Source organism: Sturnus vulgaris, chromosome 2, assembly GCF_052056855.1.
Source record: "Sturnus vulgaris isolate bStuVul1 chromosome 2, bStuVul1.hap1, whole genome shotgun sequence".
NCBI classification, from domain to species: Eukaryota; Metazoa; Chordata; class Aves; order Passeriformes; family Sturnidae; genus Sturnus; species Sturnus vulgaris.
The window spans coordinates 45,726,943-45,749,099 of NC_142244.1; the positions used below are offsets into that span (position 1 = coordinate 45,726,943).

General features: G+C 40.1%; 1 protein-coding gene across 8 annotated transcripts in view; it reads left to right on the forward strand.

Annotated features, from left to right (window-relative positions):
- Positions 1-22,157, forward strand: part of GRIA4 (glutamate ionotropic receptor AMPA type subunit 4) — a 214,567-nt gene that overhangs the window by 186,638 nt on the left and 5,772 nt on the right. The window contains exons 14-16 of one of the 8 annotated variants that reach the window (XR_015801344.1): positions 10,691-10,805; positions 17,736-17,850; positions 20,093-20,227. Coding sequence is in view for 7 of the 8 variants with exons in the window: in XM_088159417.1 (XP_088015543.1) it covers positions 10,691-10,805; positions 20,093-20,227; positions 21,562-21,696 (385 nt within the window). In the remaining variant the exon portion in view is untranslated. Of the gene's footprint in view, positions 1-10,690; positions 10,806-17,735; positions 17,851-20,092; positions 20,341-21,561; positions 21,745-22,157 lie in introns of all 8 variants that reach the window. The other 7 variants (XM_088159417.1, XM_088159418.1, XM_014877675.2 and 4 more) reach the window with 7 other exon arrangements.

A 22,157-nucleotide genomic window follows, 5' to 3' on the forward strand; every position in this document is an offset into this window, starting at 1 on the left:
ATCTGTCACCCTGAAAGTGATAAATGCAACTCCTTTTGTATGACTCTTCTCTGAGGACATCTCAGAAATATTAGCTAGGATAGAGGACTTTTATCACATTTGATGGAGGATCACATGCTGACAGCAAGGTAGTTTATGAAAAAGGAATGTAGAGATGCTCAGTTGAGCGCTTTTACTTGTAGAAGTCACTCCATCGTTATTCCTGATGTTCTTCTGCCATTTCTGAGTCTTAAAGACATCTTACACTAACCAGGTGTTCTTGTGAGATCCTGATGCTTGCAAGAAGGAAAATACAGAAACATATCATAAGGAGTAGAAAACAGGCAAGGACCGTTTCAGGTGTAGCTCCTCTTACTCATTATTGTATGTTCATAAACGGTGGATTCAGCCTTACATTAATGAAAAATTGGAGAAGTCTGAGAGTGAAATATTTTCAAATATTACCAGATTTACGCCAAATCTGCAAAAATTCCATGTTCAATTCTGCATTTAAATCTTGGCTTTGTTATTATGCCTTGCTACCCACTAAATAGAACATACATTTATATAGCACATTGAGATATGGAGCTGGTTAGGAACCAGAAAAACTAATATTTACAGTTAGCCCAGCAGGATATTTTATTTTCCATGATTTGTAGCAAGATTCAGCAATAAGTTCTGACTCCTTTTGGAAGTCACAGTAACATTTCTTCTAGGATAGGTGATTCAACCTAGGACTGGGTCTTCCTGCAGAGGAAAGCTATGAAATGCTCAGTCAAAGGTACAATATTTCTGCCACTGCTGGGACATGTTGAATGGAGTGAAAAATTAGAAGCTTCTGAAACAGCTGCCACCCGCTTTGTTCTGGAAGATTTTCATGTAGTAAAATCTTCCTCTGCATAAGGTAGCCAGGCTGTCTAGTAATCCATCAGTGATATCAAATAGATTGAGGTGGATGTAAAGAAGGAACAGCTTTCTAAGTTAAAAGGAACCACACCATATTTCTATTCAATAAGCACTGAATTGCATCCAAAAGTGGTATGTTTTCCTAGCCCCATTCTGGGTGAAAATAGTCCCTTTGTGGCATTCAGAGGCATAAATTTAAAACGCCTTACAAATATGGTTAAGATATAGAAAGGAAAATTTAAATATTCTGGCCAAGATCAGTAATGGTGAATAATATTTTCAGTCCTGTTAAATCATCTATTGGAAAAACAATAAGATCAGTTGTGCAGGCAGTAAACTGCAGAATTTGGCTTTTTCTTGAGATGGAGAGATATAAGGAGTTTCAACATATGCCTGGGTAGCAAAACACAATGTTGTTGCAAGAGGCTTGCACTAATGCAGTCTAAGTAGGAGAGGAGAGGAGAGGGACAGCATGAGGCATGATAGATCTTCACTGCTGTGACCCTCACCCCAAGCTGCTGCTCCCTGACTTTCAGCAGTGCTTATCCAACACAGATGGAACCTCTGCCTGGCACTGAAACACATGCTGTGCTTTGCCATGAAACCCCAACCTGTCTGTGCCAATACTGTCATTTTCTTTCAGCTGGGGGACCCTAAACTTAGGAGTCACTGGAGAGGCAGGTGAAAGGGTATCCAAACACCTTGCTGCAACAATCACTGAGTTGATGTCTGCTTCACCTAAGGCAAAAAAAGCAAAAGGCTTTCTGCCAGCCGTGCCAGAGATTAATGTTGCCCTATCTGAAAGCAGGGGGAGTAGAGGGATGTACTTAAACATGCTCACTTTACACATTTCAGTTTTAAAAATATTATTGTAAATTCTTTCAGCAATTTCAACTATATAAAAACCACAAATGGAGCCAGGTTACTAATGTTTCTGAGGTGAAAGAGAGTTTTGAAGCATTTGGCAGTGGGCTTTGCTTATTCTGAGGGTGATTCCTGCAGCATGGACACAGCGTTACAATGGTGCTCAGACACTTTTGAAAAAAATAAGTGAGGGATTTGCTGAGGGTGGTGAGGCTGGCACAGGTTACCCGGCATTGTTGTGGATACCACATCCCTGGAAGTGCTCGAGGCTGGGTTGGATGGAGTTTTGAGTAAGGGGAGTTGGAACTAGATGATCTTTAAGGTCCCTTCCGACCCAAACCATTCTATGACTCTATGATTCTAAGCCTTTAAAACATGTATTCTGACTTGCAGGTGTTGAACTGCAGCATGCTTATGCTGGAACCAGCAAGAAAAATTGTGCTTTAAAAAAAATTCACTCCTCAGAGAGAGCAGGATTAGATAGTTGTTAGCAAAAGTTAAAATAGTTGAGAGTTGGGAGAAACTATCATTTCTGCTGCTGCTGCTAAAGACTGTGTACTGAACCAATATGAACAGTTTCTCTAGGGAAAATTTTATGTGTTTTTTATTTACAGTAAAGCTTTGTATAAAACAGAGAAACAAGCTGAGTTGCAATCCTAGGTCAACTGCTGATGTTTGTACACAGGCAAAATATATATTTAATTGCTTGTGCCAAGAAGTGTTTGCATACTGTAATTGGAATATTTTGCCGCAAAACAGCTTTCAATCTATATAAATATTTTAAACTACAGTCATCAGATCTCTAGCTGGTGTAAATTGTCAGAACCTCTTTGAATTCAAAGTAGTTATGGCAATTTTTAGCAGCAGTGGGTCTCCCATTAATTGGAACTCCTGCTGATCCTCAAGGTGTCAGTTTGGCTCATATTTGTTTACAAAGCTCAGCTTGAGGAACTAAACTGTGTACTATACTTAGGATATACATAGAAGCTGTAAATACTCACTGCCCCTGGAAATTAACCATCTTATTTGGATGGCTAAATGAAGAGTGCTATACTTATTTTAATTAGCCACAATTAAAAAGTATTTGAACACTGCTGTAAATTTCCCATCTCTAAACAGATAGGAATAAACACACATTATTGTAAAAATACTTTATTCTTACTGTTTAACTAATATTTTGATATATTTTTCTGTAAGAGGTGTTGTAAATACAGTTGGACAGGGGATTTTAAAATAATGTTTTTAAAAGGCTTCAGCTTCTAATGCAGCACAGAACCTGCCCAGAGTTTTTGGATTTTTTTGGCTTTCTACATACCAGTCAGTTCTTCAGGGGTATGTGAATTTTTGCAAGATGGAATTCAGGAGGCATTCACTGTTCTGGTGGGTCCTGAGCTGGACCTGAGCATTCTGCTGAGATGGCTGATCATGTCCTTTCTTTGATAAGCATGAATATAGAAATGGAGGAGCTTAGCAGAAAAGCTTGAGACACCACTCACTGCAGAAGAGCTAGTATATAATGAAGACACAACATGAATACTAGCAGTTCTTTATTTAATATAAATGCTGCCCAAGTTATGACAGCAAGTGCCAAGGACTCTATTTTGTCTGAACTAACATGTGAAAATGTTTTGATGACCACTGTGCTTCAGTATTTCAATACAGCTTTTTTCATACAAGTAACATTGTCATGCAAACTTTTATAAATTTATTTTATTTATAAATTTAAAAATATTTCCCCTGTAAGATTTTAAATGTGTATAAAAGGACACATTTTTAAAGCAGAACTTTTGTCCTTAAAGTTTAGGTTATTTTTCTTGTAAAAATGTTCGTGCATTAGCTCTCCTTTTTAATATTTACATTATTGATCCTTCAAGCCTTCTGAGTACACAGTGATGTAAGCTTTGGCTACATCTTCCTAGTTAGCAGAGTGCTTGTTTCATTCCTAATTTATTAAACATATTCAGCCAGTGCCATGCAGCTTTACACTTAATTTCTCTTGATGAATTGTCAAACACCCCTAAACTGCACTGCATTTGTGTCATGTTACAATCTGCCATCAGCGCTTTTCAAAACATGGATAAAATAAACAGTTCAAAACATGTGCAGGTCTTAATTTTTTGCTTGGTAAGGTTGCATTTTAATTTTTCCTGTTAAAATCATTTGAATGGATGATATATACAAGCTATAAAAATGCACCCACTTGTGTTTCGCTAAGCACATTTGAGACAGATCCTCAGCTGCATCCAGGAAGCGCTAGGCTGGGGGGTGAGGAGAGGCTCCTGGCAGCTGTGGCCTCCTCTTCCCAAGCCACCTGGGCTGGATACAGATTAGATCATGAGAGAATAACTGCAATTCACATCACTGAAATAAGGTCACTGACCTTGGCTTCACGGGGCACCCTCTCTGCCTTGTCCTGAGGGAAATAGCCCCCCAGCCTGCACCGAGTGCCCAGGGACAGGTCTGCATGATGGCTGCAGGAGCAGGTAGCTGCAGGAAGGGACATCCAAAGTGCAAGGAAGAAAATGAACTCGGGGTTGCTTGAGACACTTGCCAACACTGGCTGTGATACTGCAGTCTCAGGAAAACTTGTTCCTTTAGTGGTGATGCACCGCCACATCTGTGGTTTTACTTCCCATTGTACAGTAGTTTGCTGAACCCCTTTTCTTTACAGCTACCAGTTCTATAGCAGTATATGTGCAACAAACTTATAGGACAATGTGGTCATATATTTTATCATAACAGAAAGGAAGCCTCTGTATTTTGCCAGTTGGTCCATACCTCACGTATGGCCCACCTATGGAGCTTTGTTCATATAACACTCAGTACTCCTTGCTGAACTTTGTTATATGTTCAAAGAACCTGAGGTTAACCAGAGATGTCATCTCTCCGTACTACATGACTTCTAAGCAACTGAGTGATTTCTGAGACTTGAAATCCCTGTGGGAATGATTTGTGAAAAGCCTTTTGAAGGGCTGGGGCCTCTGCTCTGCTTTTGTCTCAGCAGCTGCAGTGGTGGCCCCAGCATTTCTGGGACGATGGGCTGTACAATATGGCTGCAACTTAAACAAGGCTGGGTTTGTGTATGTAGGGTCTCATTAGTGAGTCACATTATTTTTGCACATCTTGCTCATTCATTATTGCAAGTGAACAACATCCCTAACTCTAGCAGTGAAACAACAGTGCCGCCATCTGTGATGATAACTGCAGAACTGTGCTAAGAATCTGCCCAGGATGCAGGGGAGTATTTTTGCTATCTAACATGCCAGTTACACAGAATTTATGAGACTAAGTTCAGGAAAGAGATTCAGGAAAATGTCAAAGCTGTTTAAATAGCTGAGACATTTAAGTTTTCCTGGCAAAGCTCTACCGCTGCCTAAAATATTGTTATTAAATGCCTACAGCAGAGATCCTGCCTTTGTTGTAATGAGTACTTAGGTACCTGTCTGTGCCTTTATGGCAGTATTCAGTATTTAGTATTCAAAAGAGGATATTCTGAGACCATACTTCATGGAGGCAGTCTCCATGAACCAGGCCAAGGCTGAGTCCTTGGAACTGTATTTTGGGATGATGCTGAATGGTGCGGATTGGTGGTGCTTTCCACCCATCCTATGAACCATGGTGCATCTAGAGATTTTGGGAACTTAATGACTTAAATGAAAAGCAGCTGTGGCTGAGAGTGTGCATATTTGTATACAAATATACATACATCTGGATACATATTCAGCCTAACCAGGCTGGAGAGAGCCTTTTTTTTCTGTTGTGTGTATTCAAGCTCTGAGCATTAGGCTGTGAGAACGGGCCTGATATTACTGAGCAGAATGCATTTCATGTTTAAGTTCCTGATTTCTAAGGAGTGATGAGTTGCTGTGCTGAAATTAATGTTGAAAATGTTACATTAGGCAAAATTTGTGTCCCTTTTCATGATGTTATGCTACTACTGTCTCAGATTTCCAGCAGTGCTTGTGATGTTGGCCCTGGTGGTCCCTAGCCTGGACCTCTATCTCATTCCTTTGTGGTGCAGAGACCTTTGTGTGTCTTTATCAACTGTGGAAATGTCCCTCCTGTGGTTGAGCATGTATATGAGCTGGGTTGCACAGTGTGGTGCACCATGGTGTTCAGGTCATTTGTTGCATGCCTCCCTCACTGCTTCTTACAGACTGAAGTCCAACAGATGAGTCAACTGCTAAGCATTGATGCAATCCAAATTCACTGGAAGTCAAAGCAAACCTCTCTGCTGGCTTCCCTGGGCTTTGGGCAAGCATCCTGCTGCAATTCTTTTGGGTAACAAATGAGGTATCCGTTTGGGATCACTGATGTTATTTTGCAAGGGACTGGGTAGTCCCGTTGTCATCTGTCTGTGCAGTTTTATCTTTTTGATAACTGTGTAAGGTGTATCTACAGCATAGATGGGCTCTTCTAACAAAAAAAAAAAAAAGGAAGGATACTAAATAATGTTTTAAATTGCTTGCTACTGTTTATTTATGGGGAGATGGAAAGTGATTTTAAATGAGAGATAATTATTTAATTCTCATCATTTTCGTTCTCTAATTCTAAAGGCTTGTTAAAAATAGCTGTGATCCATACATTGAAATCACTGTCCATGCACTCAAGTACTCGTGAAGTGAGGGCTGCAGTTTTGTCTGAACTGATTTGACTATTGCACGCGAGGACTCTTCAGAGTTATGGAAAAGGCAGGACCGTGCAGTGACACCAAGGATTAAGAGTCAAATATTAAAACACTTGCCTGCTTTCTGCTGTTAAACCCTGACTCTTGCAAAGACATGAGTTCGTTTTTTGAGGAATACATTGTCATTAGTGGGAGTTTGGACTAAGTGTGGTATTGAGGATATAGTCTTATTTTTTAAGATGAAGGAAAAGTTTCTGCCATGGAGACTCAGGTTTCCAAATGCCTTCCTCTGTGGCAGAAGGAAGCACTGTTTAGGATGAGTGTGGGTGGTCTAGCCTGGCTCTGAGGTCTCGTATACAATTTTCAGTGCAGTCACCAATGCACGTTTTAGGCTCTCAGTTATAGCCTACCTGGGAGGTACAGCAGTGTTGAGCAAAGGTGCTCTGTGTTTTGCTGACCAGAGGGAAATAATTTATTTCCACATGTTGAGATGGACCTGGATAACAAAGCAACAGAGAAAGCAGTGTGAAACTAACCTGGTTTTACATGGCCTACAAGACATGATGAGGACAATAATGTGTTACATTTATAAACAATACAGTTTAATTTCAGAGTGATTATTGCAGCTTAAATCCACATTTACTTCTTCATCCTTTTTATTTTCATTTCTCTATTGTGCTGTGAAACTGTCTATGGATATGGCTAATCACCCAGCTAAATAACCCTCTCATGAATGGGTTTCATTTATTTATTTATTACTCTAGGATTACTATCAACCAGCTGCAGCTTCTCTAAGTGACTTTGGGAAAATTTTCCTTGATAATTTTTAATGCTTTGAAAGATAAATTTAAACATTTGGTAAGTGAGAAAGCTCTTTCCCTAACATGAAAATTAAACATGAATACTTACATTAGTTGTCAAAGACATTACCTAGTTATTTTTAATTAATCTTGGAATATCCAAATGAAAGGTGTAAGTAGACATTAATTTGTAAAAAAAAGTTTTAAATTATCAGGTAACATCTTCACCCAAAATAAGATAAACATTGAAAAGAAAAAACCTTTCTAAGGATTTCAGCATAAGGACTTTGTCTAATTTAGTGAGCTTCAATGTTCACACTTGAGAGAATACAGCTCAGAGGAGATAGTTTGAATATGCTTTTTTCAGATAGACAGATTGATAGGGCTTCCCATCTGCTTTAAAATCAGACTGAGATTAAGTGACTTGTTGAATTGAGAGCTAGTGATATTCCTTGAGATACATTTCATTTTTCGTGGGAGTGATCAATCCTGCCTGCATCTGTGGAACTGTCAAAGCAGCTGCTCATGTTATTGCTGCCCAGTGTGAAAATACAACATAGCACCATTAAATTAGACCTTAGTTTGGATCCTGTTGAAGCAAGAAGGAGTTTTGACATTGACTTTCAGGCAGCAGGCTCCAGATATATATCTAAGCAATTTTCAGAATAAGTAATATTGTTCAGCATCAGAGAAACACTGTTTCCAGGATCATCTTTCATCTATGGCCCAGTCTCAATGTCCTTAAATAGGTAACATTTATGTTTAGTGTACTGGAAATGTGTCTGTTAAGTGGCAAGGCTGGCCACACAGTTACCTTTCTGAATGGGGCAAACAGACTGAAAGCACAGGCCTTTTTTTAATGAAAAGCTGAGTATGAAAAATCTGTTGCCAATACGGTTCAAAAGCAATTGCTTCCATGAACAAAAGGGACAAATGAACAATTTCATTCCAATTTTGCAATTGCTTCTCTCCCTCTGGAGTGTGAACCATAATTAGAGCACTCATACAAAATCACATTTGTCAGCCTGGTTGCTAAATTCCCCTTAAAGATTTATCCACCAAGAGCAGTCTGTTATCACTCCCACTACAGCCTACAGTTCTCATTTTCACTTTTAGGGAACAGACAAGCAATTACTTTATTGAAAATCTCCTGTGAGTCTAACTGCAGTGAAGTTAGGTAACATCAGGTCTACACACAAGTAGTTTCCAAATTTCATGACCATCCAACAAAGACCTGTCTTTCATCCAGGAGAAGCTGTTACCTGAAGACAGAAAAGATTTGTTCTGAAGCTGACATTTGTCTCACAGATGGACCAGTGCAGTAAAGGACTCTCCATAAGCTGTGAAGTATCATTATCTGTGCCTGGTTTCCAGGAAGATAGCTCTCTTAATAAGAGAGAAATTTCCATTCTAAGACCAGAAAGGACCCCAAGAGACGAGAGATCAGCCATCTCTAGAGGCTGAATCACAAACTCCAGTGTCTACTAGTGCCATATAATTTCATAGAGCCCTGCTGCCAGAGGATCTCTTCCCAGCCCTTCTCCAAGTGCTTTGAAGTTGTTGCATCCTCTCGTTGAAATAAGGATGCTATTACAGCCATAATTCTTTTCATATCTCACTCAGTCATGACAGACAGATCTTGAGAGCATTAAAAAAATTCAGAGAGATCTTTCTCAATCCCATATCATCCCCAAAGAGCAGTAGTTAAGCTACTGACACCTCTCAAATACTTTGAAGATTAACTGTGCCACTGTTCCATGTACCTCTGGAGAGCCACACGCAAGTTTGGGCAGATATCCATCAGAGAGAGTGTACATTTCTGATAGGCATGGATGCACTAGGGACCTCTGGACATAAAAATAGTAAGATACAATTTTAGTGATGCTGATGTAGCTGTGTATCATTAGGATATGTGACTGTTTAAGTTCTTAGTAATACAGATAGGAAGTCCTACACTTAAACAAGTCCAAAGTTTCCTTTGGACATGATGAAGGCTGCATAAATACCTTGGAAGATTAGTTATCAACTGATTTTAGAATGTTTTATAGTGGCTATAGTCACTATCATAAATCTAGATGCCTTACATTCAGGTTTGTATGGTGGTCTGTACTGTCTGACCACTGCCATCCAGTCTTGATGCTCTCTGGACACCTAAAGGGAAACCTCTGAGCATGCACAGAAGCAACTGCATCCTAGGACGAGCTGTGTCCTAGTCCTTGGCTGAGTTTCAGTGCAATTCCAGCAGCCTTGATTTCCTACAGAAGCAGTGGTTCTATGCTTTAGCCTTTGTGTTGGCAATGCCCCTCTGCCTGCACAGATCCAAAGTCTCTCCCAGGTGTTTCTCTCATCTGAAAAAAGAGCAATTAAACATGATATGAAGAACATCAGGCTCACAGAACCCCTTTCAGTCTGTTGTGCTCATGCCACTGTGCTGCCAACAAAGAAGGATTTGTCTTTCACCCAGTGGAAGCATAACATGGATAAATTGTCCAGAGAAAAGTCCTCAGGATATCCAAAAAATCTCTTTGTATCTCAGGTCCTCAGGATGTCCAAAAAATCTCTTTATATCTCAGGTCCTCAGTATGTCCAAAAAGCCTTCTTGTCTCTCAGCACTTAGTTAATTGGCTGGCTTTTCTCTTCCAAAAATGCTTGAGCTTCAGTTTGGCTGCACTGTTCCCGGGTTTCCCCAGTGCAGACATCCTTCATCACCACCTTCCTCCTCCATTCCCCAGGTGCTCTTTGGGCTGGGGCATAGGGTGCTCTCCCAGAATAGCACGGTGGTCCCTGGAGTCATGGCACTAAGCTAGACCCCGGGTCTTGCCTTTCAGCTGAACCTCTAACGTGCAAAGAGACTCTAGAGCCTGCATTCCAAATGCACAGATGTGCCAACAGCAGGGCTTCAGACCCCTGGGCACTTTTGTCCTGCACTTTCTATTGACTGGCTCTGGACAGCATCTTATTCAGTGTGTGAGCTGTTAGTCCTCCTCAGTTCTTCCTCCCACAGCCTGTTTCTGGAGCCCTAATCCATAGCTCATGCAGGATCAGTCTGAAGAGCTTCATGTCAGAACTGCAGTGACACAGCGACTGGCAGCGTCTAGCACAGACAGTCTGGATCTTGCCTCTTTCGTACACGGGGATACAATTTCTCAGCTGCCTGAAAAAACAGCCTGGGCCCACATTGAACATACTTTAAATATAGATTCAAATCAATTTGTGTAAATCGTTTTTAATTCCAGGCAGAGTTTTATCACCATTTTGCAAAAATAGTTTGGGTTGGTTGATAGAATTTTTGCATTAAAATCCAAGCTGTTCTGAAAATCGTTTCTAGAACTGGAAACACATTTTTCACATTTGGAAGTTACCACAATTATTTGTGGTGCCAAGGGCTTTGAAATATGGAAATGAGAGGTTTATTTAGTGTGTGGATCAAGCTTATAAACAGCTTAAGTCCTCATTCCTTCTAACATCTTAACAGCTGTGCAGTTTCTTACAAAATATGTTTTATCGTTTCAAGAAATGCTGTTAACCTCGCAGTTTTAAAACTGAATGAACAAGGCCTCTTGGACAAATTGAAAAACAAATGGTGGTACGACAAAGGAGAATGTGGCAGCGGGGGAGGTGACTCCAAGGTTAGCCTCAATGTCACCAAAAGCGGGTAAACAGTATGTGAAGTAATTGGTGCATCTGCTGGGGTCCTACCTGCGACAAAACAGCTTCACCAGTAGCACAGCACTGCTGGTACCTGCAGCTGAAACCGAGGTGTATGCAATTACTGTCAAAGCAAAAATATTTGCATTTGTTTAAGCACCCCAAGGGGAACTCATAAATGGTCTCTGGGGTGAGATCTATCACCAGTTTTCAGAAACATGCCTCTTCTGAAATTGTGGTGAGCCTTTTCCAAGCTTGTTAAATGCCTTCAGAAGCCTGCTCACCAGCTAAGACTTTTTTCCTACTATATGGTACCACTCAAAATATTTTTCAGTGATGTTAGAGGAAAAGGGAAAAAAAAATCAGTGTACTATCCCTGAGGGGTAGTTTAATGTATGGTCCAGGCTCAGGGATCCATTGCTGACACAAACAACAGTGGTACAAATTACAATTTTCACAAGTATCCAGAATAGAAAGACAAATTTCAGATAAAATATCTTCATGCTGACATTTTCTGATATCTTTCCAACAAATTGAAATCCATGGTGGTTCCCTAGGCATAATTTACCAGAATTTATGGGACAGGAATTTTAGGCTGCATGCTAGGCTGAGGTGTTAATAGCTTCATATTCTTTCTGCATTCCCCTATCTTCCATATGGCCAGTACGAGTACTTCCTTCCTTCTTCACAGCTTCGTTTGAGAAACTACTTGGTGCTGAAAAGAAGCAAAATTGTGGAAGATGGTGAAGTGGGGGAGAATTGAGGTATTATAAGTACCCCTTCTGTTCCAGGCAGCATGTAATAATATGTATTTATGTGCTTGTGTGTGAACAGTATATTAGAGAATGCTGCACTGTAGCTGTGCGGGCACAGAGCTAGTCAGATACAGATGACTAAATATGACTAATTTGTCATATACAGTTTATGTAGCTTTCTTTACAGTTGCCTACATATATTTTTTCTTACTATTTTCTCTCCTTTTTTAGTCCTCCTGCTCTTTTGTGCTGTGTCCTGGCCTCAGGGACCATCCCTTGGGCTGTTCTGCACTCACCCAGAAGTGGTCTCCTAATCCTCTTTACTTTGCCTGCAATCCTGCTGCTCTACCTACTTTTCCCCACACCGCTCTGCTCGCCAGCAGTCACAGTTTCAAAAATGGTCTCTATTTTCTCTTCCAAAATATTCAGATATATTAAACCCAATAGCACTTAGCTCTACTCAAGCCTGAGCTTTTGCATTACTGGGGGAGGAGGATTTATTTATTTATTTATTTATTTATTTATTGATTTATTTATTTAATGTCACAGGCAGAGCATAAAGTCATTAAAATACCCCAATTTTCTTAGAATATCTCCCTCATAAGCCTGCAGTGGTTGCAAAGTGAGACAAAAGCTAGATAGCAAACTAAGGATGCTTTTTAACTTACTTTCCTTAATTATCAGCCACAGGTGCTGTGAGCCATGAAGCAGGAAAAAGGGAACAGGTCATGGTAGAGGGACACACAGGGGTTCACCAGGGAAATGTCTGGAAGTGCTGAAGGAGCAAGTCAGGTGTTGTGGAAGTGACAAAAAGGAGTTGGGGGGTAAAAGCAGAAAAGAAAGGTGAGGATTGCAGTTCATGGAGAAACAGAGGACCTGTGAATGCAGGAGGAAGGAAAGAACACATTGCCAGTGGAAATAAACAGTAGGTGACACAGGCAGCTCAGGATACAGTAGGCAATGTGGTGGGCAGGACAATGTTAGCAAAGGATGGAGAACATGCCGGAGCTCAACCCGTGATTCTGGGACAATACACAGCCTGCCATGAGCGTTCATCTGACCTTGGGCCTGTTTCTTGCCACAGTTTTTCCCAGGCACAGCTGAGTGAGTAGGCAGTACCCGTGGTCCTGGGAAGCTCCAGGTCTATCATGTGCCTACACTGCCCACGTTTGGTGGAACCAGGCACATCATGCAGGTGAGCAGGCATTCCCATGCTTCTCAAAATCTGCATTGCAGCAGCATCTGGTCTTGGGTTATAAAACAGAGCCAGGCTGATTCCCCAAAGGGTAATTTAGCCATGTATCATCTGTAATATTCATTTCTTTGTTCAGAAACAATCTTGATCAATTGAAGTCAAGACCCTTTCTACTGAATTAATGGAGTTCTAAGTATTTTATTTATTTTCTGCTAGCAAATTATCATTAGTGGAATAACTGGGACACTACGCATTACTTTTGTGAACCTGATAGCTACAAACAAGTCCTGAACTAAGTTCCTACCTTCTGAAGAAGCTTAAGAATACTTCTTTTCATTGTATGAATTTAAGAAGAGCAAACCCTGAGCTTTTCTAGCAGCTTCAGTTTAAATTTCAGGGCTTTGCACTCTCATAAGTGAGACTAAGAAACTCCTCTTTTCTTGAAAGAAATGCAGCACCTGTGGCTTGACTAATAACTGTGCTGTTACTATTTGAGATTCATTATTCAGAATATGAGAGTGTAGACCCACAATGACCCTTCATGATAGTACAGAGGACTACAGAAATGAGAGAGCTTCCAGAGAGTTCAGCTGTTCTCCAAAGGCTTGTATTGCTCTGTAAAACAAGATGCCTCCTACCTCCGTTCTCTGCTGTTAAAAGATCACCTCTAGCCTCCCCATTTATTGTTCCCTTTAAGGGACAATCTTCCAAAATTCAGAAAGACAGTTCAGAAAGCTGCCCTGTGTGAACCACTTGTGGTTTAGTGATTTGATTAGTTAGTTCATGATTGAAGATAAAAGTGAGTTCCTCAAGTCATTTGAGTGCTTTTGAAAGTATTACCTCAGATCCTAACTGTATGCCATCATTTCATGTGGCGCATGGGAAGGTACTAAAACAGTTTCTGCCACTTTGCTCCATTGTTTTTATAAAGTGGGAGTGGAAAGAAGCTGTTCTGATGGAGATCTTTTCCTCTCTCTGCTGGCAGCCCTCAGGAGAAAACGGTGGCCTCTGTTTTTTTTTTAGTCAGCTGATGAGATTGACCTTACACTTAATTAATGGTTCAGCCATGAGTGGGTAATGAAAATGCTCCTAAAATATACCAAGAATTGCATTTTTTAAATCCTTTGCTACCAGAATTCTGTATTTGTTTCAGAATCACTCAGTATTGTGATTTAAATGTTATAATTGCCCATTTGTTGTCCTTGAACATAGCTAGCTCAGAACTTCATTAATGCCATTTTAAAGTACTCTGATTTTGCTGATGTTGCTGGCTCAAAATCCAGCCTGAGGCTCTAAAAAAATGGCCCTTCCAGCACCAAGTGATTGATGACAGAATAGGAGGAAATGACTAAGAAACCAAGAGAGGAGGCAGAAGGGCTGAGAACGTGATGAAAAGTTAGAAAACCAGTGTCCCTGTGCCCAGGTCAGGCTGTGCCAAACCAACTTCAGCACGTGGGTGAAGAACAGGGTCTCCTGTGCTGTCAAATGGCAGTTTTGCACTATGGCTACATAGATAAATGCTAATTTTAGTTATTATTTCTCGTATATTATCCTTACATGAACTTGAGGCAGTTGGATCCTCTTTATATACAACAACAGAGATTCTCAGCAGCTGTGCACTGGAAAAATACTACACTGATTTTCACAAACGGTGCCAGTTTACTCTAGTTGAAGATTTAGCCCAATATTAGTAATTCAGGAATCACTAAGCAATTGAACAAAACCCAAATCTATAGTCATTTTCCACTGCCATATTAAGTATACAATACTGAACTTAATGGGAAATTTAATTATAAATGTGACTTCTGTACATTGCTCTTGTTCAGATATGGCAAACCATAACAATTTTCTGTTTCTGCCCCCTTAAATATCAGTGGGACTATTTACCAATTGATTGTGTAAGCAGTCTAGTAACAAGCTGCTGTCTCTGAGTTTGTGACTGACATGATCAAAATAAGCGACTTGCCTCAAGAGCCAAGGTGATTTGGACATGCATCTCCCATCAGAGCTGTTGAAAATCTCCTACTGAAAATGAAGCAAACAAACAAAAAGCCTAAAATACATTAAAATTCACTACATGTGCAATCACTTACTGTGTGATTCAGAAAAATATAAGCGAAACATCTTCCTTTTCCACTCTGCATTCCCTTAGTCTGGGCTTCCTATATTGGACCATGTGCATTTCCCATCACAGCTGACTGATTTAAATTAGGACAGAAATCCAGTTTTGAAGGTGTAAAATATTTTAAAATATTTTAAAATATTGTAATATATAATTTTAAGTTTTTCTCAGAATGTTTCTCCCTCATCACACTGGGAACTGTCATGACAGAGCCTTGATAAGGCAGGCAAGAAAGAAAGGGGCAGAGGACAGGCTTTCTTGAGCTTCAGAAGGGCCTTCAATCAGAAGGTTTTCCACCAAAATTCGTGCAGAGGAAAAACAAGGGCCCAGCATCATTCACATCAGTGCTGCATCTCAGTGAAAAATGGGAACTTTCTCTGCTGACCATTGCCATTGAGATCACTTAGAAACTGAGGATAGTGTGGCAATTTAGTGTGAAATTGGTTGTTTTTCCCAAAGGAAAACCTGAGAGATTCCTTGCAGAGACAATGCAAAAAGGATGACATTAAAGGAACTACAGTTGCAAAAAAGAAAAAATCCCCTGCCTTTTCAGGCTTTATATGCCTAAAGTGTTAGTGCTGAAAACAAAAAACAAACAAACAAACCAAAAAAAAGGAAGCAAAGGATATGGTGTTTCCTACTTGTTCACACCTTGCTGCTGGCCTTGATAGTTCATATCTATTCCTAGTTACCACTTTAATCAGTTTAATCTGCAACAACTCCATAGGCTTCTGATTTTCCAAGTGAGAGCAACACCTGTATGCCCCTTTACCTCTGTCATAACCAGTCTTGTTACACTGATGGGATTTAGGAGCATGGGAATGTGGCTCAGTGCCAGTGCATGACAATTTACAGATGATGGCTATTCAAATAATATTAATTATTTTGCACTTGTACTAGAAGCCAGCAGAGGATCATGTTGACAGGCAACTTGCCAGCACCCCAAGCCCACTCATTTCACAGCTGTGGGACTCTCATGTTCCACTGTCAACCTGCACAGCCTGCTGCCAAAAGCCTTAAGGCAAAATGTAAGTTTGAATACTGGAAAAGAGCAAAATATGGGCATTTTTGTTTCTAGAAGCAGAGTATTGCATATGAATTAAATGTGTGGGATTTGGAAAGTGGATGAAGCTTTTCCTTTACTTAGAGTGATCACTTGAGAGTTCCTGGGAAATCCTCTCACCCAACTGTGGCTGTCAAAAATTTCTCCAAGGCACCAAGGCTTCCTCGGCAGTAAATGAAGAGACAGGTATCTCAACATCATCCTTTGTTAATATTGATATCAAAGCCCACTATTTGGAGGTACTTACCTCTTCCCATTAACTTCAGGGAAGTCTGGACAGACAGACAAAGCATAATTTAGGGGTGAAAATATTAAGGTGAGGTGAATCCCCCACTTTAGGTACATAAAGAAAGAGTAATCAGAATATTTGAAGAGGCAGGGTCCCTAGAGCTAAGAATAGCATTCAAGGCTCAGAAGCTGTTACTTGTGTAGTAAATAGCTATATTTACAAGCCTGCACAAATATATTAATACATAAACATTTGGGGATTTCCAGTTAAACCAGTTATAGAGTGCAACAAGCCCCTTTCCTCTTCGATGTAAACTATTTTAGTAGGTTCAGTTACACTACACTAATTAATGTTTGCACTGGTTATTTATTTATTAAGCTTTGAATCCATAAGTTAATGTTTAAGTAATACATGGATTATGGCATATTATTGGAGATAAATTTTCCCATAGGAATCTGCTGGCACACATGGGATCATGTCATTTAACATTCCCAGAAGGCTATCTATCACATGCCATTTCTGTTTAGCTCCCTGCTTCTCTGATATACACTGTATTTGCATGCACACCTGCACATAAATAGATATCCATATAAGACATATAGATATCCATTAAGAATTGCACAATGATTTGAAGTGGAACGTACATAAAACAAGTCTGTTAATAATTTAATATGTTTTTAAAACATACAGTGATAGATCTGCATAAAGTGGGTCATTGCCATAATACTCTGAAATTATTCAACGAGTTTAAGCTACTTCACTGTAAACCTATAGCATTTCAGGATTTTGAGGCATTGGATTAGGTTTCATTTCAATATTAAACTCTGTTACGTCACCCACAGCAAATGCCACCAGAAAAAAAAAACTATTCCCAAGTAGAAATTTATCACCAGCCTGGACCCCTGAAATATTGACATGAATAAGTGAGATTTAAGGAAAAATTTGAATTTTAAGATAATGTTGAAACAGGAAATGAAAATGGAAGGCTCACTGTCCTTCTTAGCTGGGGATAAGGGGATCTTCACAGCTCTCTCCCCAAGTTCTTTGCATGCAGACCTATTACAGGGCTGTGCCAAATGGTTATGGGCAGCACACTGCAGGAAGCATCTTCTTTTCTTGCCAGGATAATTTTGAGGGCAGTAAATGAAATACCTATGGCCAAATCATATTATTAGTTTGTATGCATACAAACTAAAAATAGATTGAAAGCAAGGAACACAAATTAATGTTTCTTAAGTCGCATATGCAGCTATTTTACATCTATCTCTGAAGGGTGTGGTTGTTAATATGTGTAAGCCAATAGTTTTGGGTTCACAGTAATTGCATACTATTTATTTACAAATCTTCCCCAGCAGTATGTGCCTGTTACCTAAAGCGATGGAGCAGGTCCCGGTCATATGTCTGTCTCTAAACCTGGGCCAACAGTACATGACATAGCACCCACTGTGGCCTCTGCTCTGTCACTTTGCAATGCGATTCTATGTAGTTTTACTTGAATAACATAAAATAACATATATAATGTTATTTATGTTATTTTCCACGTGAAGAACTCCTGTAAACCTTGCCGTTTTGAAACTCAGTGAGGCAGGCGTCTTAGACAAGCTGAAAAACAAATGGTGGTACGATAAAGGTGAATGTGGACCCAAGGACTCTGGAAGTAAGGTCAGTCGCTACAGTTCGGGACCTAACTATCGTGTTCACAAAGCAGTAGAGGAAGTAATAAGCAAAATGACTTAGAAATAAAATAAGCAGCTGTAGACACAGAATGAATCAGCTTCGGCCCATCTTGATGGGGGTCACACTTTAATTTAAGGAAGCACTATTGCATTTTAAAGTCTTCAGTGGTATAAATCACCAAAGACCGTCCCACATATTCAGAGAATGACTTGAAGAAATACAAAGCAGATTTTTGGGTTTGGAAGAGGCAGGCTGGATTAGTTGCTTTCTTCTTTGCCTGAAGGGTATGGACTTTTCCCGTTGACTACTTGGGAAATGCCCCTTTACACCTTCTTGTGGAGCTGGCCTACCTCAGCAGTTTTCTGAAAATGAGAAATGCTAGCAGGAAGGATTGCCTTTCATTGCTGGCCATGAAGGTGGTGTCTTGCTGTCTTTGGGCTCTCTCTCCTTGAGAGCCAAGGAAAAAACTTAACTTGAGCTTCAAAGTGAAAAGCTTCAGTTATTAATATTTTCTACAGCTTCCAGTGTTTATCCTAGTCCATACCCAAACAGTAATCCTAGCAGCTCAAGAGAGCTGACAGCTCCTTCTCTAACTGGGGACAGACCCAGAACCGGGTGTTTTCTGATGGCTGGGAAACACCACAGTCAGTGCCAGCCCTGTATTTGAGGAGTCTGACATTTCTTCACAGTACCTGACTCCATGCCAACCTCTGCAGCCACAGCTAAAAGGAAAGAATGACAGGCACTGACTGCTTGCTGCTTTTATTTCCCAAGAATTACCTTGATAAAATTAGCATGGGAAGCAAGCTTTCAACACATTTTGCTTTTTCTGGCAAGTGCTTTGAAAAAAATGAGTGAAAACCATTTAAGAGGATGGCAAAGTACCTGTAAACAACAGCTGAGAAAGCCTCAACCCACCACCTACATTAGGGCAGGTCTTTGTCAGTCCTGCCTCCTGCTTGTTTGCAAGCACCATGTTAGCAATTGCCCCCAGAGGAACAGTCATCTCCAAGATACTTAGACTCCTCCTAGCCAACTAAAAAGACAGCCAAAGCTGAACCCAGCTATAAGCCCCAGTCACCTCTGTACATCCATGGGAACCTTTACTGTGCTAATCTACTCATTACACAATGAATAGTGCCTCTTTAAATTAAACATCCAATTTTTTTTCAGTCTTCGTAAGTTAAAATTTCATAGAGATTACAATTAGAAGTACTCTCCTAACTTTAGCTAAAGATTATATAGTCTGCATAAGTATAAAGCTTTATAAGTATTTTAAGTCACATGATACAGCATATGAAGTCAATCCTGAGAGAGTTCCTTGAGAACTATGCTGAAAAAGCACATGGATTTCAAGTCAAAAAAATGTGCTTCATAACTAAGCAGTGGAGTATAGAGAAATGTAGAATAGTTATTTACTACAATACACCCAAGAAGGTGGTTGTTTTTAAAATTATGTATATTTAATAATTTGTTAAAGAAAATCTTCACTTTTATCTAAATTATGAGAATATGAAAATATAAATTGCATAAATTGATATTTAGAAGTATACTGTTACTGAGCATAGTAGTCCGTGGGCATGTTCCAGAACTGTATCTGTAGTAAAATAAAACCAAAATGTAATAATAGGTAAGAGGCAAATATATCACAATGTGTATGGTACAGTGTGCACTTTCAAAGGAACTGTTTGTTCAAAGAAAGAACTTGAGCCTCGCATGTTATTTTCGCCTGTCATTTAAGTGTTGAAAGCTCAGTCTGGATCTTTTAAATTAACAGCAGCCTATCACAAGTACAATTACTAGTTTTTATAAAGATCAAGCTGAGTATTGTCTGATATGTAAATGGATTTCTGGATTCCAAGGCTTCTGAAGAGCTTTACGTAAATGCAGTTTTGTATCAGTGCTGAAATGTCCCCTAAAGAGAGCTAGACATGTCATTGTTTCATTCCCCATGTAATGGAAGTAATGCTTTGCAATAAGCAAGCAATGACATCCTGATATGTTGGCAGTATACTTGGAATATTTTTTTTATGCCAACCAGGAGAACTAGTTGCTTAAAATATATCTTATAGATCCAGATAGGTCAAAGTTTGCTAAAGTATGTAAACAACTGTCATTAAATTTCAGCTAAACATTATTATTTGTCTATTTTTGATGTTTTAAGGTGTGGTTTGTGCTTCTCGGGATCCATTTTCCAGGGTTAACTGTGTCACTTCTGTTTTCCCAGGACAAGACGAGTGCCTTGAGTCTCAGCAACGTTGCTGGAGTCTTCTACATTCTGGTTGGAGGCTTGGGCTTGGCAATGCTGGTGGCTTTGATAGAGTTCTGTTACAAGTCCAGGGCAGAGGCGAAACGAATGAAGGTGGCAAAGAGTGCACAGACTTTTAACCCAACTTCCTCGCAGAATACCCAGAATTTAGCAACTTATAGAGAAGGTTACAACGTATATGGAACCGAAAGTATTAAAATTTAGGGGTAGGATTTAGGGCCTACTACAGCGAGTGGGTGATGCATCTTGTAACGCAGTGTTGTGACATGTCTGTCTAGTGGTGCTTGCTTCTGAACAGAGCTTTATATTTTGGAAAACTTCAGTGCAAAGTGGTTCAGTTCTTTTGGCTGCAGATGTACAGTATATTATTCTATGTTGCTAATAGACATCTGCATTGCAAGAAATTTTTAACATGAAAAGTACGTTTTGAACAACTCAAAGTTGTCAAATCAGTTGAGAGATGACAACTATTTTAAATAAGAAACTATATATATCCAGAGGGCCAGTTTTTAAATACTTGATTGGAAAGTCTGTTTTCCAAAAGGCTTGCACTCTACTAGTGACAAAATGCTGCAAGCCTGAATTTTTCAACGTTGGCCCTATCTGTAACCAAGATTTAGGATAGGCAACATCACTGAACCATAGTTAACCTAATGGAAGAAAAGGCACTGTTACAAGAAGTCTAAATGTTGTTTTACCTTCTCCCCCTCCTTCCCTCCCTGTTCTTTCACCTTCCCTTCGATACGTGTTTTATGCTAATTGTGTGGCTTTTTTTTTTCTCCCCACAATATCCTGCTTCAGGTCAACTTTTCCCCACTATAATAGTCACAAAGAGTCACTAACCAGTGAATAGACCTTGATTATCATCCTCAGCTTTCAGCAACAAACCCCCTTACCTAGGTCATGACTAGTGTATTTTAGACATTCGTGCAGTGATTTTGGGAGCTGAAGTGCTGATGCTGCCGAGCTGCATCCTGCATAGCTCCCCTGAGTAGGTGTGCAGGGGTGGTTTACTAATGTACTTGCTCTCATCCAAGTGAGTATCTTGCCAACTAATCATTAGACAAATCAACTCTATGACCTTTGGAAATGGCATGCAGCAGCAAATTGAGCTTCTAAATATAACTTTTACGTAGCTCCCAAGCTATGCTGGCTGCTTTTCAAGTGAATGTGCAGCTAGCACCCTACCCTGTCATGCTAGAGCTCCCTTGCCCTTGCAAATAGCAAGCTACATGTCTCCTCTGTTAACAACTACCTTCAGCTACATTTTCCTGAGCCATCCCTATAGTGGAAGGAGAAAACACATATTTAGGGAAATTAGATTAATAATTTAATACTTATATTGCCACCTAGAAGAAAGAAAAAAAAAAAGTTTGTAGGAAACAACTGGAGATGCACTTATGATTTTTTATTTATTATTTATGTAGCGCTGGAGTAGACGGCGCTGTACAGTAGGTGAAGTGTGCCAGACACATAACAGGTCCCTGTCCCGAGGAGCTTACAGCCTAAAGGCACAGCCCGTACAGTACCGAACCATTCAGTACAGAGCAAACACAGAGTGAGCAGAGAATGGTGTGTGAGCATGCTAGCTGGAGCGCTGCGAGGAATAGGTGGGTTCTCGGGGCGCGAGGGAGGGGGCTGGCTGGGAAACTGTCCCCTACACACTGCTCTGGGGGGTTTGCTTTTCTTCCTTGTGCTGCAAAGAGTCACGACCCTGGGTATATTCTAATTGTAACAAAGCTGCCAATTTCCCCATGTAAAAAACCCAAAAACCCAAAAAAACCCAGTGTTAGCTGTGCACGTTGCTCACTAGTGAAAATGTGAGGCACACTATGTGTCAAGGGGACTCCAAGAGAAGAGACCAGTGCTCTGTGAACTGGGACACAGGACTTCCAGATGCTAATATTAATGTCCCAAGTCCACTCCCTACTGTCAGTAATAAGGGTCTTAAAAAGAAGTAACCCTGTGCAAGTCATTGTGCAAAATGCAAGTGAAGGGCACTTTTTTCCTTTAAATTTTTTAG